The 18,652-nt window shown below is 52.3% G+C and overlaps 1 protein-coding gene across 1 annotated transcript in view; it reads right to left on the minus strand.

Moving 5' to 3' along the window:
* MIDN (midnolin) overlaps positions 1–18,652 on the minus strand; it is a 118,889-nt gene that overhangs the window by 26,208 nt on the left and 74,029 nt on the right. The window contains exon 6 of the mRNA XM_061564490.1: positions 9,073–9,525. Coding sequence (XP_061420474.1) covers positions 9,073–9,525 — 453 coding nt within the window. The remainder of the gene's footprint in view (positions 1–9,072; positions 9,526–18,652) is intronic.

The raw sequence follows: 18,652 nt of genomic DNA on the forward strand, positions 1-18,652 counted from the left end.
GTGGCACATTGCTCCTCCCAGTGCTCCTCGCTACGGCGCCCGGGACATCGTCCCCAACGCAGCCGCCGCCGCTGCCACCGCCGTCACGTGACCCGCGCAGCTCCCACGGTGCCGCTCTTCTTCTTCTTGTCGTACGGCTGCCGATGTAGACGCAAGAGCAACAGCTACGATTTCACATTCAGGGGGTCAAGCCAGATAGCCACGTTGGGAGCAGCGGAGCGCATCGGCGTTGTTAGCGAGCGCCTATTAAGCACGGCGCACGAGGGGGAGGAGCAGAGGACAGCCACCACCGTGCCTTGCCACCTTTGTCTGCGCAGTGCTCAATGTTTCGTGGAGGAGTGATCCAGGGTCCACTCTTTCACGCGATATCCTCGCCTCTCTTAAGGTTCTCACCTGGTTCAACAAAATGAACCGAACTAAAACTGCCGATTAAATCGACGCCTGTAGCTGCCAAGAAGTCACCTTCCTGTTTTTTTAAAGAATGCACACTCGCACTGTACACCCCCCCCCCCCCCACATCGCTCACTGCCACGAAAGTGGCTGCACATGTTTAGTAAACTCCAGTAGGTGAGGGAGGCCACTTTAAAACCAACACGCACTAGAGAGAAAGGCGAAGAAATATTTCCACCGTCTACCCTCGCAGTGGACAAATGTGGAACGATCAGAAGTTGTGGAACATCTTCTTGGTTCTTTCGGTAAAGTCACGTAGAAGAGAAATAATAAAATATTAAACGTTGACATTCATAACAAGGCCGTGGCCACTTCACGCACAAAAAGCGGCGTCGCTGCTTAGACTTCTGTACTGGCAGAGAAAGTTGTCTTCAGCGAGCACCTATTAGGGCTGCGAGAACAACATGCGCCGATGGCCGATGCGACCAGCGGCCGCTGTCGGCCTGCCGCCACTGCCTCTCCTGTGCGCATGGCGACCACGACGCTTTTCAGGCGCGTGCTTAAGGCTGAGCGGACCTAGCGGAGGCCCTGCGACATGCAGGTTCGGAGACCACCCTGCCCCGCTGATTTTGTTCATCGAAACCGGCAATCGAATTCGGGGAGAGAACGCGAGGTGCGGAGTTCGCAGGGTAAGAGAAACAAAAAACCCCTCCCGCCCATATAGCCATGAAGACTGTTGGGGCGAGTGCCATTAGCGAGCACCTATTAAGGTCATCGCAGTGCATGGAGGGGTGGTGAGAACAGCAGCATGCCCCAGCCACCTTTGTCTTCCCCATGCCGATGTTGACGCACCTCACCACCCGGTATTGATTAAAGGCTGAGTTGTCCTAGGGGATGCCCAGGACAACAAGTTCTGGAAACACGTTGCCACTGATGCTGTCGCCATGGCTGGGAATGTATAACGCACGTCTGTAACTTTAGCTTCACAATTTTAAATTCTGATGTAATGTTCATCTCTGAATAATCGTAACGCTGTATTGATTCAAATCTTTTTGTAGTTCAGTGCAAATCCATGCACTGCCACTTCCTATTGTAGTGCACACAAAGACAAAGATCCCATGTACAGCCTTTAACAGGCTGTACGGTCAAGTGCTGTTAGAAAGCACCTACGAAGGCAAGCACAGCACTCGAGGAAGGTGGGTGGCCAACACTCCACCTTTGTCTCACACGACACCAGGAAACTCATTTATGGCTAAGTCGACCCAGGGGAGGCGCTGCGCCGGTTTCAGATATCCGTCAGCGGTCTTGGGCGGAAATCGAACTCGGGTCACCGGATTCGTGGTGCAGCACGCTTACCACGAAGCCACCGTAGTGAACACACACACGCACGCACACACGCACGCACACACGTACGCACACACGTACGCACGCACACATGCACGCACACACGCACGCACGCACACACGTATGCACACACGTACGCACACACACACACACACGTACGCATACACACACACACGCACACACGCACGCACACACGCACGCACACACACGCACACACGTACGCACACACACACACACGCACACACGCACACACGCACGCACACACGCACGCACACACACACACACACGCACGCACACACGCACGCACATACGCACACACGTACGCACATACGCACACACGCACGCACACACACACGCGCACGCACTCTGTGCCCAGTGTTGGGCAGCAGCCTGCTCAATCCAGTCCATATGGTGAGCACGCTCTTGTGTGCACAACGGACGCCAATATGATTTTCTTGTTGAGTCTGCTGCCAACGCCTAGCAACGAAGCGTTGTTCAAAACGCACACGGCATGCCGCGTTCGTGCCCAGATCGTTCGATTGTTTCAGGTGGGGTAGTTCGTCGCTTTTAACCCTAAACCCTTGCAAGAGACAGCACCTGTCCATACACTTCCAAGGAAAGGGGGGGGGGGAGCAAAAAACCTGTGATATGCTATAAAAAAGTAAGTCAAAACTAAGGATGCACGTTTGTCATTGTGAAACAGGTGGGCTTTTTGCGTGTTTTTGTTTTTACGGTTCCACGAAGAATTGACTTCGAAAAATTGAGGAAATGTTTTACGTCCGGAGTACAATTGTTCCAATAAAATGTGTGTTTTTTTTAAGCAGGCAACCACTTGTACATTTGTAACGCTTTGCTGTGGCTGGTGTCTGCTGGCTGAGTGGCCCATCATTGCCAAGCGCCAGGCAGCTCAATGCACTTTGCTCGGGGAGATAAACCTCAAGCTGATCCATTACTTTAGTTGATCATTCGTTTGGAATACATGATCATCTTCATCATCATCGGCCATGAACGATCAATCCACTGCTGGATGAAGGACACCACAAACCGCCACCACCTCTCACAGAATCCCGGCACGTGACAATCAACAGAGCACCGGCAAGCGGGTTGATTTCGTTGCTCCATCTCCATGTCGGACGTAGCCCTCTCTCTCTCGGATGCGTTCTACGACTTGACTGCCATCCCGTCACCACTCTTGTCCATTGGCCATCATCGTCACTGTCACCATTATCATCGTCATCATCGTCACCATCACTGTCACGTCATCACCGTCATCACCATCGTCGTCGTCATCACCTTCGTCGTCGTCGTCATCATCATCATCCTCATCGTCGTCGTCACCATCACCGCCATCATCACCGCCATCATCACCGCCATCGTCACCATCACCGTCGTCGCCACCATCGTCGTCATCATCATCACCGTCATCACCATCATCACCATCGTCGTCACCATCGTCGTCGTCACCATCGTCGTCATCATCATCACCGTCGTCGTCACCATCGTCGTCATCATCATCACCGTCGTCGTCACCATCGTCGTCATCATCATCACAGTCATCATCACCATCGTCAACATCATCATCACCGTCGTCGTCACCATTGTCAACATCATCACCGTCATCGTCATCAAGGTCCCTTCTAGTGATAGGTCCTACGCAGGCCCTCTTTTGTCAAAAAATAACAAAAATTATGCAGAGCCCTTTGCTAATCCGCTGCTGGATGAAAGCAAACGATATGCAACTTATTATATTCCATCTAAAAACAAACTTTTTAAGAAGTTTTTCCGAATCGGTTTCGTTCTACTGGACATCTGTGAAAAGAGCTTCATAGCTCATCGGATTTCTCCAGGATGAATAAAGATTCAGATGTTCATACCTTTACCACTGGGTTCCTGCTCGAAGATCTTTCATTTTCATTCATGGTGCCTTGAGATTTCTTGTAAAAGGTGCCTTTCTAAGTGGCAACTATAATTGATAGCTCAACAAAATGGTTTATCATGTGGAAATGTACATCAGCCAAATACTCTAAACGCATGATTCTAAATGTGGAGCAAAAAACCAGAGGACACAGAAAAAAATCCACACAACTGTGAAGAGTGATACACGCAAACTCCAAATATACAGCAGCAGGCGTCAGGGTCGGGATCGAACTCGCGACCTCCTGTATACCAGGCGAGGTAGTTAACATCTCGCCACCGCGGCACGGACGGAGACACACAACTGGAACTGTAATGAACGAGACAGGACGCGAAACGATGTGGTGAACGAAACGAGTTGCTAAAAAAACAGGACGTCGATCATCGAATCGCGTCGCTGCAGCGAGGATGGAACCCCGGGGCCTCCCCCTCGCCCAGCACGCTTTGCTCGGCAGCTCGTGGTAGTCCACAGCTCCTGTGTATGAGTCAGCTCACGAAGGCGCGCTTATCATTACTACTACTACGACCATCGTTAATGCTAGATGCGATAATTGTTCATTTGCTCCCGCTGCAGAGTATGACGCAGCAGCAGCACGACGCGCGGGCAACGTGATCGCTTGCGCAGCGCAAACGCACGAGCACGCTCGCTTGTGCAGACTACTAGCTTGTCATGCCACCCCCCGCCCCCCCTCCCCTCTCAACGGTGGATAACCTTTTCGAGATTTGATGTTGAGGCCGCGTACAAGCAGACGTCATTAGCCGCCGCTCGGAGCTAAGTTTCCACTGCCGAGGCTTGTGGACGCGCCGATTGAGCTTGGTTACCCGCCCCGTGGCACGAGCGAGTCGAGTGCGGTCCGTGTTTGGTTGCACTACCGTTTCCGCACGGCGCAGGCAACAGCTTGCAGATTTGCCCCCTTTGCTTTGCAAACAGTTACACAAGCCAACCTAAATATTTGGCCATTTTCCAGTCACTTAAGACACACGTACACATGCACGCACTCGTGCTAAAGACTTTAAATCCCAACGGGACCACTATTAGGACACAATATTTAGCAAAAATAACCTCCAATAATAACGCTCCTCCAAAGCAGTCGGGTATACTTTGCAGTAATTAGCGAATACATCAAAAACATTTACCGATGGGTTAGGGACACGGAAGGAGAGACTCGTCAAATGCACTGGCTTGGCCAGCTTGTAAAACACTTTGGCTCCGGCGTGTACGTGAGCACGGGAGAGAGCCATCGTAGTTGCTAGTGCCGCTATGACGAACCTGGTTTTCACCGTGGCTAATTCCCGACCGTGAGAAACGCGCGGGCAAACACCGCCAGTGGCAATTCGTATTTGAAACCTCGCCTGGGATTCCTCCAGGTCAACTCGACCTAAAATTAGTGCTTTTGGTGCGGTGTTTCTGGCAACGCTTGGCAAATCGAGACGGAGGCAATCTGGGCGCATCGGGTTCGAATGACATTTCGCTCCATCTGCCGGGAGCTTTTTCAGAGACCAAGTAAGTTTCTGAAGAAGCTCTCGGTCACCGCAAAAGCTGCCGTACGGAGAAGCTCTCTGATGCGTGTTCGGTACAACCCGCAAGCACGCTGGCGACATCTCGGCAGCACAACCGCCAAAATCCTCCGCGGCATAACCGCAACAGCCTGGATGACAACATTACCTCGGGTCTCTGCTGTAATGGCATCATGTGTATTTTTCCGTTTTATTCTTCGAAAAAAAATTCCCTCTCTGTTCCAGTCCATTATGTTTGGCGAGGCTTTACGAATGGTACAGGAAGTCTATAATATGTTTGACCATTCTACCCCCGGCCTGACATGAGCCCTCTCTCTATGACCTTATTTTGCTACACGACAACGCGCTATTTGTTAACTTGCGGCCCGGCAGACATATTTAAAAATTGTTCCGCATTACCTGTGGCACACGCATGGCTTAAGCCACTCTTTCGAACAGCCATGCGGTTCTCAAACAACCAACCAACCTAAAAACACACTGACGGTGACCTTTAACACTTTTCCAGAGTCATGCAGAGCAGCAGATGAAATGCCCTAAAGGTGGTGGCATTTTTGAATGTCAAACTAGTCTTCATTCCCATTGTTTTTATGAGGTGGGGGGGGGGGGGGTCGGTGGGAGTGAATTGTGGGTGGGGAAATATTTGCATTTTTTTTTTTACTGTAGCATTAATTTCCCCACTGCAGTAACGATTAGCGCGCTCGGCTACGTACGGTGCGGAAGAAGTTCAACAATGAAGTCGCACCAAGTCAGAGAGCCGAGCCCAATCGCCGTCCGGAACGCTGTATGGCCGAGCGAGAGAGCGTGCTCTTCCAAATCAAGTTCCCGAAAAAGCTCCGAAGCAAGCCCCAGCAAAACGTCGGACGTCACGCCAAACAACACGCGCGCGCACGCACGGTACGACCGGAAAAGAAAAAAAACACATCGGAGGTTGTGTACCGGTGCGTGGGTGCAACAACCCAAGCGCCGGTACAGAATCACGTGATTGCACGTGGCCTCGTGTTTGCTAACCCTGCACGGCTGGGGAGGAGGTTAGTTCGGGAGCGGGAAGGCGGCCAGGTGTTTTCGGGGGGCGATTTGAGACGACGAAGGCAGCACAGGCCGGCTCCACCGCGGTGCGATGTGGTGCGATGTGGTGCGATGTGGTGCGATGCGGTGCGATGCGGTGCGATGCGGTGCGATGCGGTGCGATGCTGTGCAATGTGGTGCGATGTGGTGCGGGGATTCTTCATCTGGCAGTGCCGGAACGTGATTATTTATAACCGTGAACATTTTTTTATTGCCCCCCCCCCTCCCTGCCCCTCATCCCCATCAGCCTCAAATTGTGTGGGCCGCCCCCCTCCCCCCCCCATTGCAAGCGAGCGACCTTTTGGCCCGTACGCAAAGAAATGAAAAATTGATTTAACACAAAACAAACCGCTGTAAGGGGGAGAAGAGGAAAAAAAAACGGAAGTTGTGCACCGGAGGCGCTCACGCAGGCAGAATAATCCTACGGCACTCACTTAAACACCATCGCTTCCCCGAGTTTCCAATCGGCACCAACAGAAACACAGTCACACCAACGGCAGCACACAACACAGACCATCCAGTGTTCACCTAGTCAGACTGTCGGGGGGAGGGGGGGGGGGCAGGATCTGTTTGCGAGTACCTATTTACAGGCAACGTGACACCGTGAGGAGGGTGTCGTGACCGCGCGCGTGTGTGTGTCCTGAATGTCAATGCCGATGACCGCGTGCTAGGCCACGTGTGCTATCCATTGCTCGGCTGTGGTTACCCTGGGGAGGAAGTTCGTGTCACCCAAATATCACTGGCGTGGTACGTAACACCCACGAATCAATATCGTGCGACCGGCATCGCTGTGCAAGCGGCATATGTAGCACAACGCCTGAGGGAGGGGGGGGGGATGGGCAAACGCTGTCGGAACCCGGCCCTGGCTTCCCCATCCAGGATTTTGGCGGGCCTTGAACAGGCGCTCGCTAACAGGCGCACGGATCCGCACTGCTCTCGGGGTGAGCGCGTGCACACGCGACGGCACGTTCGGCCGCGAACGCTCGCTTTACTGTCACACGCGCGCGGAAGATTGCCATCGGTGCAGCGGGGGCCGTCCACGCGTGGAAAATGCGGATGGAAAAAAAACAAACCAAGCCGCAAGCCCAGGCAAAAAAACTCCCAGATCGCATCAGCGCACGGCACAAACAAGGGCCTCGCCCGGCATGCCGAGCAGCGCAGGGCAGCGACTTTTAGAGCGACGGTGAAAAAACAACGCGCGAGTCGTGTCTCCCCCCTTCTTCTCAAGCAGGTGTCGCGGTGATGCTGCACAGGCAGGCCTCTCTAGGACAGTTTGCACGGCGGTGACGTGGGAGGGGGAGGTCGATCTACCGGCCACTTCCGACAGAATGGTGGCTAGTGAATGACTACAGAAGGACGGGTGAGCAGAGCTGACCCGCCCGTCCGGGATTCGAACTCGTGAACGTCCGCTTGTGAGAAAAGGGCCCTGACCACAGCTCCGCCACCTACAGCCACGGTCGACAGACCCGCCCATCTGACTGCTTCCCTCGAGAGCGGCGAGCGTGTGGCGTAAACGATGGCTCCACGTCTGCGTGGTCCACTGGACCCTCGATTCCAAGGCAGTCGATTGCAAACATGCGCGCCTCTGTTATAACGATTCGGGGCCCTGCAGCCACCGGTGTTAGAAGATGAAGTTGTCAACAGCAACGGCTAGAAATTCAGATAACATTTTTTTTTAAAGCAGAAACTTCAGTTCGAATGCAACAATGCCCATGAGATTCCACCACACTGTCGTGTGCTCCCTTCCCCGTCAGATCCTAAACAATTTGACAGTCGACAGTGGACCTCTAAGCTCCGCTGTTGCAATATCCCACAATCTTGCTATCGGACCAGCCGTTGGTGGTCAATCTTTCCCGGGGCCCAATCTAAAGCCTGTCTCCATAATCTGTGCTCCCCCCCCCATCCTGCACACACACACACACACACCTCCCACCCATCCACGACCTCCTCTATTTTGGACTTCCAAAGTAGCTCCACCCTATCGTCGCCAAGAGATTCCTCGCATTGTCTAAATAAACCCGATAAACTTCAACGAGCGAATGTTTGATTTTAAACGATCCCCGGTGTCATCGCTCGCGCGCCGAAGCCGCTGCGGAATTTCGCAACCCGCCCGCCCGTTCGCCGACCCTTTGCAGGTGACGTAACTTCAGCACGCACGCACGCAGCGAAACGCTCGCCGGGGCCAGGGAACAAAACAGGAGCGTCGCGGAAACACAAAAAGAAGCGTCGATGATTTCTCAGACGCATCACCCAACCTGCACCTTTTGTTCCGTGGAAATGTGTTGCCAGTAACCCCATTGGGAGACTCTGAGCAAACCGTAAAGTATGCACTAGGTTGCCTCTTTAAAGCTACATTCTCGAAAGCAATTAAGCGTGGGTGTGAATGGGGACCCTTCTGCGCAGATAATGCGATACAATGATCGCACAGGTTGGGGAGAGAGCGAGGATTTATATCCCGAAAAGTCAAACGGGTCTGCTCTTGAAATCATGAGCACTGTTATTATAAATCATAAGAACAATGATGAGTATCACAAATGCTTGAGCAATCACTGGTAGAAGTCACATGGCCTAAAATCGGGTAATGGAAATTCCATATTCCTCTGGTGGGGTGCAGTCTCCCTTGTTGACACCTACTTCTGACTCTCCGCAATGCTGGATTAATTTTTTCACTTGCAGCCAAATGAACCTTTGACCGCGATTGGAACTCGACTGCAAGTCAAGCGATGTAACCACAGCGCCACAGGACAAGATAGCAAGATAGCGAGATGCACAGCAGATATATGTACACAAAAAGTTAGACAACAATAAGATCTGGGGATTCGCGCGTAGCTTGCGTCATACCTGCAGAGCGCACTCCCACCACGCGGTGCGCCAGCTCCCGCTGGATCTGCTGCTGGAGCTGCTGATGCAGTGCATGCTGGGAAGGCACCGGAGTGGCGGCAGCAGCAGCAGCAACAGCTGGAGGAGGAAGGGGGGTGGCAGTGGCCGGAGAAGAAGACGAGGAGGCGGCGGTGGCGGCGGGGGATGAAGACGGCGAAGAGGAGTGGGCAGAAGGGGAGGATGCGGGCGAGGGCACGGGGGTGGCGAGGCCCTGGCCGGACACTCCCGTGCCGTTCGCGTTGCCCCCCACGGACGTGGCGGCCGCCTGAGCGTGGCGGTGGAGGTGCTGCAGGGAGGGCGGCATGCCCTGGTAGTGGCGAGTGGCGCTCAGCAGATCGTTGAGGATGTGCAGGATGGTGTTGATGTCCCGACGAGGTTTGCCCAAGCTGTCCTGACAGTTGGGGTGCAGCGTGCCTGAGTGTCGCAGAGAGAGAGACCAAAGCAAAATCAATATCAATCAATGCAATGTTGACACCATCACGCCTTGCCACTGAGCCTTCCTTCTGCCAGATCAACTCGGCTGTTACAAACTTGACACCAACCCTCCAAGTTTTTTCTCTAGATGTGTCACCGCCACCGTCCGGCGTTTGGTCTTTACCATGGCCACCGACCACCAGAAGTCATTCCAATGCCCGTGTCGGTGACCCAGCCCCTCGTCCTCCACCCCGACCACGTGTCCCACCCTAACCACGTGTCCAAATCCCCCTAACCACGTGTCCAAATCCCCCAGGTGCTTCCTCTGTACTTTTACCGAGAAGCCAGATGCTTCTTTTTCATTTGATTTGTTCAGAGATGTAACAAACAAGAAGGTTAATCCTGTCCCACAGACCCATGTATTAACACCACACATTCACCTCTCCGCTACACGTAGTAGAGTGGTTTACGTAATCCATCGAAAACCTGCCCTGACGCAACGCACCTCTCAACCTGCTCAAAAACCACTTGGACTACGCGCATGAGTAGCTGAACAGACAAAGCTCTGCGATTACTCGACAGCCTCTCTGCATACGCACACCTTTGGTCAAGAAACACAGAAATTATTTAAATGCCCGACACTTCATTGGCCACTTGCTTATTTATAAGACACTTATTGCTTATGACACACCGAGCCATCAGCAGTTATTGATTGGTGGCACGGTGAACCAGATGTGTAAATTTCACGAGCACATGGGCGAAGACCGGTCTCCACTCTTCACCTCCCTTGAAGCAGAACCTATCTCATTTGCCCTCAAAGGATGCTGAGCCGAGTCGGCCCCCGACCAGGAGTTGAACTAGCAACTTTCTGATTGCGAGTTGCGCGCACGCTCTGCCACGAGTGCCCACCAACTCACGGCAAAATTTTCATCTTTTTATTTTTCTTAAAACGGGCCAAAACTTTTCCAAATGTGTGCTTTTTTTTAACGACAACTATTGGGCACATTCGATCAAGTCAACAAAATAATCGAGAGAACAATCAACAGCAGGATTTAAGCAATCACTTCTCGCCTCTCGAACAATAACACTGAAACGAAAATATAAACGGCCCGCAATCTCTGTGGTCAATGCCCCAGGGTGGGGACCCTCGACCAAAAACAAAATAAAGGAGAGAGAGCGGTCGTTTGCCACCGTTCAGCCTATTTTTAGAAACGGCCAGTTTTCCAACCGCATCCCCAAACCGCGGTGGTCAAATCTGCAAATTCTCGGCCACTTGGCGCTCGCCGGTACTCGGCGCGGCCGGGATACGGCGCTCGCAGCGACACGAAAACACCGCGCCGGTGGTGGCGTTGGTCGCGACGATACCTGTAGGTGAACGCCGGATTGGCGTGATCGAGCTTGCATCCGAAGATCGTGTTTGTGTGTGTGTGTGTGCGGGGAGCGGTAGTGGTGGTTAGCACGCTGGGCTACGAACCCTGGCGACCTGCGTTCAATTTCCACTCGTGGCCAACAGCAGTGACGATTATCGGTACCGGTCATGGGCCTCCCCTAGGTCGACTCAACCATAAGTAAGTAGCTAGTGTGGTGCGCAAACATCGCCACTGGGAGACCAAGGTGGCCAGGCGTGGTGTTGGCCAGGCGTGGTGCTAGCCATCCACCCCCTCGTGTGCTGTGCCAGCCTTCATAGGTGCTCGCTAACAGAACTTGCCCCAGCAGTCTATTAAGGCTACATGGGGGAGCTTTGTCTTTGTCTCCTCGTCGCCGTGCGGTGGTGGAAACGAGCGCCGTCGTCTGTCTACCGCTCGGGGGGGAGGGGGGGGACTGGCAAAGGTTTCAAGTGACAGAAAAGCAAAGTCTACAAAACTTTACAAACATGCCGGCTGCTGCAGGGGCTCTGTGCGCTTAGGCAATTCCTTATCTAAACGGCAAACAGCGCCGCTAATGCGAGAGAAGGCTGCCCTCCCACTCCAGACCCGAGCCTCGAGTCTATTGGGCCCCCCCCCCCCCCCCCCAGAAATGTTTGTGCAAACAAGTGGTGGTGTTCTTGGAATCAGGAAATGTGCACAAGACGAGCGCGGCGGCATGACACTTACATTTCCTTGGCCTTCCGAGGCCTCAACGGGCCCTCACCTGGTTCAAATGAAGGGCCGTTTGTTTGACCAGAAACCCCACTGTGTTGGGTTCTTTTTGAACACAAGTACCCTTGAATGCAAGTATTTAAAAAATCGTTTGCATGTTTACCGCACTTACGTGTGGTTAATGCATACACGAGTCCTTGCACAAGGTTTCTATTTGGTGTTTGAACATCTTAACACCTACTGTTTGATTGCCAGGAAGGGTAAAAACCTATTCTTTTTTTTCAACGGTTTACTCAACTTGATTCCCGTGTCGTGGTCAAATCTTGTAATCAAAATTTCGTCTACTTCCTGTTGTCCAATCAATTCCAAATTTTGCTCACGTACTCAGATCCAGGTGACAATGCATGCCTGTATCAACATCGGCATCAATTATTTAATTCGCTACTTTAAAGCAATTTACATTTTGTATGCACGCCTTATTATTTATATATATATATTTGTGTAGGTCAAAAACGCAGCGGTCCCTAAACTCTGGAATCGCCTTGCCCAAGAAGCAGGCACCACGTGCCTCAGGCGCGCGCCTGCTCCGTGTGAACGAGTTACGGCATAATCAATTTATTCAAGTAAAAGCGTTCATGTGAGAGCAGGCGCCGCATCATTGACTGTACTTCTCGACCGTGCGTTAAACGAAGTTGTTATTAAAACCGTTGTTTTAAAAAAAAAAATTTTTTAAAGGAGTTTACTTTTTTGATACTGGCAAAAAAAGGTCCCACAAGTAGCCTCCTTGTAATGTTATGAAAACACGTGCGTGCGTGCGTACGTGCGTGTGCGAGTTTGATTCCCGCTAGCAACCTCACTGATTATCTGAACTGGTCCTGGGGCCTGCCCTAGGTTGGCTCAGCCTCAAATGAGTACCTGGTACGCCCTGTCCAAACTGGACACATTAATTTATTGTCAGTAGTTTACAATTTAGATTCAAAAATAAATTAATGATATGCACTCTCGATTCCGAGTATGAGAGACAAAGTGAACCCCGGGCCCTGCCTCCCACCAAATATAGAAGTCAAACTCCGCCTATGGGTGCCGGCCACACCACCACCCACCCCTCGCGTGTCTCTCGTTGCGGCCTGCGTAGGTGCTCGCAAACAGAACTTGCTGCAACAACATTCCGTCAAGGGTGGGTCTTTGTGCGTTTGGTGGGCCGGTTGCAGAAGCAAAAAACATTCTGGCATCGGACGTGGTTTTTACTTGACAAGTGCTGGGCTCCTCTGGCTTTAGTTGTTGAGGCAATTAGGTTGGGTTTGTGATGAAAATGTTGGCACAATAATGACCTGCTCTTGTGAGTGATGTCACAGGATCTTCATTGTTCCCTTTCTGGCAATGAAATTGATGCACTGATCTGGTGCGACTGGTGGGCACAACAGGCAGCCAAAATTGCAATCATATGGGATCATTAATCTGACATTTTCCACATATTCTTTACTCGTATAACGAATTAATGAGTATATAATGGGGGTTGTTAAAGCATCAACAACGGACCTTACGGATGGATAAACACAATACCCTGAGCTCCGATAGAAATTCCAGATTATTGCGTTGAGCATCGGAGCCTTCTTAAACGATGACGACTGTTGATCTACCGCAAAACGTAACTCACTTTGACCAGCCGGTATTTAAAGCTTGCAAACTTTCAAATCGGGAGCAAAGCCCTCTAACTGGCAGTGCCACTCTGCTGGACTGTGGCCTACCGCCTATCTTACAGGGTTTGTAGATTACACTCAGATGTGAACAAAAAAATCCCTTCAGAATAATGGTAAAACTGTTTCTACACGACGGTATATTTATTTTAAAATGACTAAATAAAGGACTCTCAAGTGTCCAGCTGACAGCGAATCACAAAAAAACAGCCACGGGAAGAGTGTGGGCAACTTCACAAGACCGCTTTCTCAGGAACCACAAAAATGCTTCTTGTTGAAATGTTGGAGGGGGGGGGTGGGGGGGGGCGAGCGGGCTTGCTCCTGGTTTATTATCGTTGTCGACCGCGCCGGGACACCTCAAGACCACAATTGTTCCAGCGAGAGACTGTGGACAAAAGGGAGTGCTGTCATTCGCAGCTCACGAGAAACGGAACACGAGGGTTTGTGCCGAGTCAGGAGCACAAAGCACAGACGGGGGGAGGAGACTGCAAAGTAAAATGAGATGCCCCCGCCGTGAAGACAGGCGAGTTTGCAGGCATTGGACCGAGCAGGAAATATTTTTGGCCGATCTTTTAGCACGTTGCGGCGGTTACCAAACCAGAGGAGGCGCAGAAAGGTTTAAAATAACAGTAATTCCACCTGCACCACTGACCATGTCCATTTCCTCATGGAAGGGAAAACGGCTTTTGTTGAAGAAACACAGGCAGCAGCGATGATGATGATGATGTGTTAATCACCCCATCCACTCGTAGACAATGGTACAGATTCATGTCATTATATTAAGCCGCCTTTCGATACGGGACGCGACAAATACTGCACCTTGAAAAACACAGGGGTTTTTTTGTTTTGCGGTTGTCCAAAGTCTCAAATTAAACGGCGGTGCAGGAAACTATCAGAAGCATCTTTTTTGTCAATTTACACTTCTCGAAAGATCTGCCCGGTGCGTGTTTACAAGAGTTAATGAACTGCTAATCGCAGCTCTCTCCCTTGCAAAACAAGACTTTGTCCCGATGGCTCCTCACCTGGTTCCAAATAAAGGTCATCCGGTTGATTGATTGGTTGGTTTTCTTGCACAACAGTGGCTGCCGCATTTCTTTCATGCTTTTTCTCTTTTTTGAGCAAATTTGCACTGGGGCAGAGCACTTAGCTCACAATCGGGGGGGGGGGAGGTCACGAGGTCAACTCTAGGACAGGGGTCGCCTGGCCTGTTAACCGTTATCTTCCTTCCAAAAGGTGTTTTATTTATTTATCTATAAACTAATCCCCGCCATGGGAATGTGGAATATCGTCAACCAGCACAGGGTCACCCTGTGGAGGATACAAATTTCAAAAACGGAGAAACCTTGACTTTCTGTTTCGCACCACCACGCCCGATTCTCCTCCCAGACCAATGAAACAAAGAACTTTGTAAACGACAAGACATTTCATCCCCCCCCTTCCTCCTCCTCCTCCTCCCTCGACATTACGACTCAATCCTATTGGCTCCACTGAATGTCACAGGTCACAAACGGTGGCACGGGATTGGCCGCACGCCTCTGGCCTTGGTCAGCGTTGTTGACGGGGCGCACAGGAGGCAGCTGCCAAAGCTTTTGTTTGTTTGGACTTCACCCCCCCCCCCCCCCCCGTCTCATTTTGTTGATGGACCTGCCTGCCCCCCCCCCCTCTGCAGGCGTTGTTTATGCATCCCACTGCTAATTCTGCAAGGCACGAGGGAGCGACCCCGTTCCCGAGGCCCTGATCGCACCGCCCTTCCAGCGCAGTCGCCAGCGCCGCAGAAACAAGTTGACATTGTCACATTGGTAACGCATGATTTCGGGAAAAAAAAAAACCTTTATCAGCCCAATGCAGGCATTGCTGTTTTAAATTAATCAAATTAATGTGTGTATGCATATATATACACACACACACACACACCGACACCCACGCACACCGATGCTGGGAGTAGTGGTGCAGTGGGTCACGCACTGCGCTACGAACCCAGCGTACCGAGTTTGATTCCCAGCTAAGATTGCTGGTTGGCGACATGTAAACCCATCCTGGACCTCCCCTAGGTTGACTCAACCTGAAATAGGTGTACCTGGTGCTAAGACTAAACATCAGCACTGAGCACACCGAGGCGACTGGGCTCAGTTCCGGCCACACCACCCCCTCTTGTTCCGTGCTGCCCTTCATAGGCGCTCACTAACAGCACGGTCCCTGGTTAAAATGGTGAGCAGTAGCTACGCTATGATCCCAGTGTAATTAGGTTCTGGACAAACCCAACATTAGTGGCAAGTAGTATCTGTACCAATCCTGGGCTTCCCCCAACCTCTCGGACAACTCGGCCAGAATGAGTCGATGGGTGCAGTGTGTACATATCAGCACTTGGGCAGACAAGGCATGGTCGTGCCATGCCGCAGACCTTACCGACAACATCTACCTACAGGAGAAGGCCTCAAATAGGGAATTTATTAAGGTGGTGGGAAAAAAACCTCAACTATGAGCAAGTAACGCCCAGGTTGGAACTCCCGCCGCTGATCCTAGCTGGGGACTTTCGAAAAAATTTCCGTTTTTCTTGCGGCTCAAGCGTGCAGCGCTGGACTTGCGAAAAACAATGGATGTGCCCCCTCGCGTACCGAGGCTAATTTCCAAGCAACTCCCCCTCGAGCCAAGCGCAACAACAGAAGAGCGAGCGGCGTCCCCCCGGCGATCGCAAAGACGCGAGGGGAGGGGGTGTGGCCGACCCTCTGCCGCCGCGGGATGATCGGCGCCGTCGGTCACGTGCGGCGCGAAAGAAGTTCAACGCACATACGTACATACGGGAAACACTACGCAGTGCCCTCCCACCAGCGGTTAGATGGGCGAGGTCACTGGGCGTGTTGTAGGCCGTCGCTAAAGACTACACTTGTTTCGCCCGGCCTACACTTCCCCACGTATGACCAGTGCACCTTCGGACTTTTGTAAGTATTTATTTGTCCTAACTTCGTGCATGGCGCACTGAGATCTGTGGATGAATTGCGCCTTATAAATGTAAATCATTATTATCATCACATGCGACCGTGCACCGCAACTCTGCCGCCAGCGTGCTGCTACTCTGCCCCGCACGACGTTACAAAATCGATTTTACAGCTCCGAGTAAGGTACAGATGGAGGTACAGGGTAAGGTACAGAGATGGGGTCCATCTCTGTACCTTACCCGGAAGCACGTCAGTGACCACCATATATAAATATAAACAAACCAGCTATCGGTGGATATCGCACATCGGCCCGCAGTGTTACTTCCACGGTAGCTCTGCAAGTTGTGCCGCGTTTGGCACACAAGTGAACGTTTGGCACAGCTGGGAACGTGGCGATGCAGAGGGTGCGGTTTTGTTGATCCCCGTTGAAAGACTCTCCCCACCCTGCAGGGCCGATGAGGTACCACGTGGTGGGCACAGGACAGCAAATTGGATGTTGAACTATCTGCGTGGACGTTCCTTTCATTGGCCGTCCCACCCCCACCCCTCCCTTCTTCGCGAGTATTTTCTCCAGGCAACCACGTGAGTAAAACAAAGCTCAAGGCCAAAATCACAAAGAGGGCCCTGCTGAGAAGTAGATCTCGAGGCTCGGCGGGGCGTCGTCAAGAGATTCCTGCCACTGGGATGTCTGTCCATTTCTTTTGTAATGAGCGTTATGAATCGTGAAGAAAAAAAAAAACCCGCCACCGTGCGTACGAAGGGAAAAGCATTGAACAAAAATCCCCGCAAAAGGGTCACCAGCCCACTTGCTGTGCTGCCTTCCGTTGCCAGTACCACCCTCACACCTCTCTGCTCGATCCACAAAAAGCCCACGCTGGCAACACGCCGCTGCCGTGCTACAAGCGTGCAAACGCTGCCACACGCGTGGAAAGCGCCGACCCCTGACCTACGAGACACCGTCACTCTCACACGGCAGGGCGGTGGTGGGGGAGGGGGCGGGGCTCGAACGCCGACCTGGGCGGAGAGCGTGGGCCCACTCGGGGCGCTCTCGAATCGCACGAAGCACACTTCACCGGCGGAACATTTAACAGCGGACCCACTTCTCCGCTTACCTCTGACGATCAAGCGCGAGCGCGCCGTTCAGCTCGAGGGCCCAAGCGCGGCGACCGCGGGACGATTTAGTGCCGAACGCCAATCACTTTCCGCCACTTTTTGTTGGTCGAAAAGCAAACAATTGACATGTGCGTGGAATGACTTGACTGCCCTTTGTTTTGCCTGGAGAGTGAGAGGGCCCCCATTAGGAGCAACCATCTTTTTTGGCAGGGCGACCTCGGAGGCCACTGGGAATTTTAACGAGTAATTTATTTCAACGTGCAACATGCAGCCACCGCCGCACAGTATCCGCTGGCTCTCGAAATAAGACAACGACTCAGAGGCACGAGGAGGAACCACAGACAGGCAGGCAAGCCGGCGCTACCAACAATTGCCCGAGCTCTGCGATCCTCTAATTAATGAGTGCTTACAGGCGAGAGGAAACCGGAACACCCGGAGAAAGCCCACTGTCGTGCGAGGGGGCAACACTTTATTTTATACGGACGGAACAGGCGGAGTACACATTTGCTGTACCACCTGCCAACGCCTGTAGACTCCAAAAACCGAGATAAAGGGGCTGTGCGTCTCTGACACACAATGGGCGACTCACCTGAATGATTGAGGGCGTCTGTTTATAGTGGGCTGGTGACTCAAGGTTAGGGGGGAGTAGGGGGCTCATCGTGCCATGGGAGTTTAAGTGCACGAGGTGAGAAGTTGTCCTTGTGGCATAATGCCGCGTCACGGAACGGCTCCGGGTATATGCCACCGACAAAGAACGACGGGGAACCAGGAAGAGGAGACTTCGTTAACCGACCCCAGAAGATGGCCACTCATTGATTCTCCGCAACGGAGTCATCCTGCCGTGCGCCAACCGTGCGATATAGTCGACACATTGTGCAAGCCCTCCGCAAACTAAACTGGGTCGTCAAATTAAAGTGAAAGAAAATTGGTTGTGTTTGTGCCGTCCTTGGTGACCGAGCCGCGACCTTTGAACTCGCCACGCTTGAGACTGTCGCTCAATCACAAGGGGTGATGGGGCAGCTGGATTTGAACCCAGCCCCCCTATTAAGCAGCATGACTCCATATCTCTGACACGGGCGTCTCTCTGCTTCCTGATGCAAGCCAGCCGCCTCCTCCTCCTCCTCCCAAAGCGCGCGTGTTTACATTCACATAACCAACAGCCTCGCTCAACCGTACAATGTGTCGGTGACAAGAGTGAACAGCAGGAGACAGATAGAGATTGGGTATGACTGACATTGAAAAGGCGACCGGTTGAAGGCCCCGAAGCTCTGACTCTTTACCTTATCTACGATGGAATGCATCC

This window comes from Lethenteron reissneri, chromosome 4, assembly GCF_015708825.2.
Source record: "Lethenteron reissneri isolate LAM-NWPU_2019-01 chromosome 4, ASM1570882v1, whole genome shotgun sequence".
NCBI classification, from domain to species: domain Eukaryota; kingdom Metazoa; phylum Chordata; class Hyperoartia; order Petromyzontiformes; family Petromyzontidae; genus Lethenteron; species Lethenteron reissneri.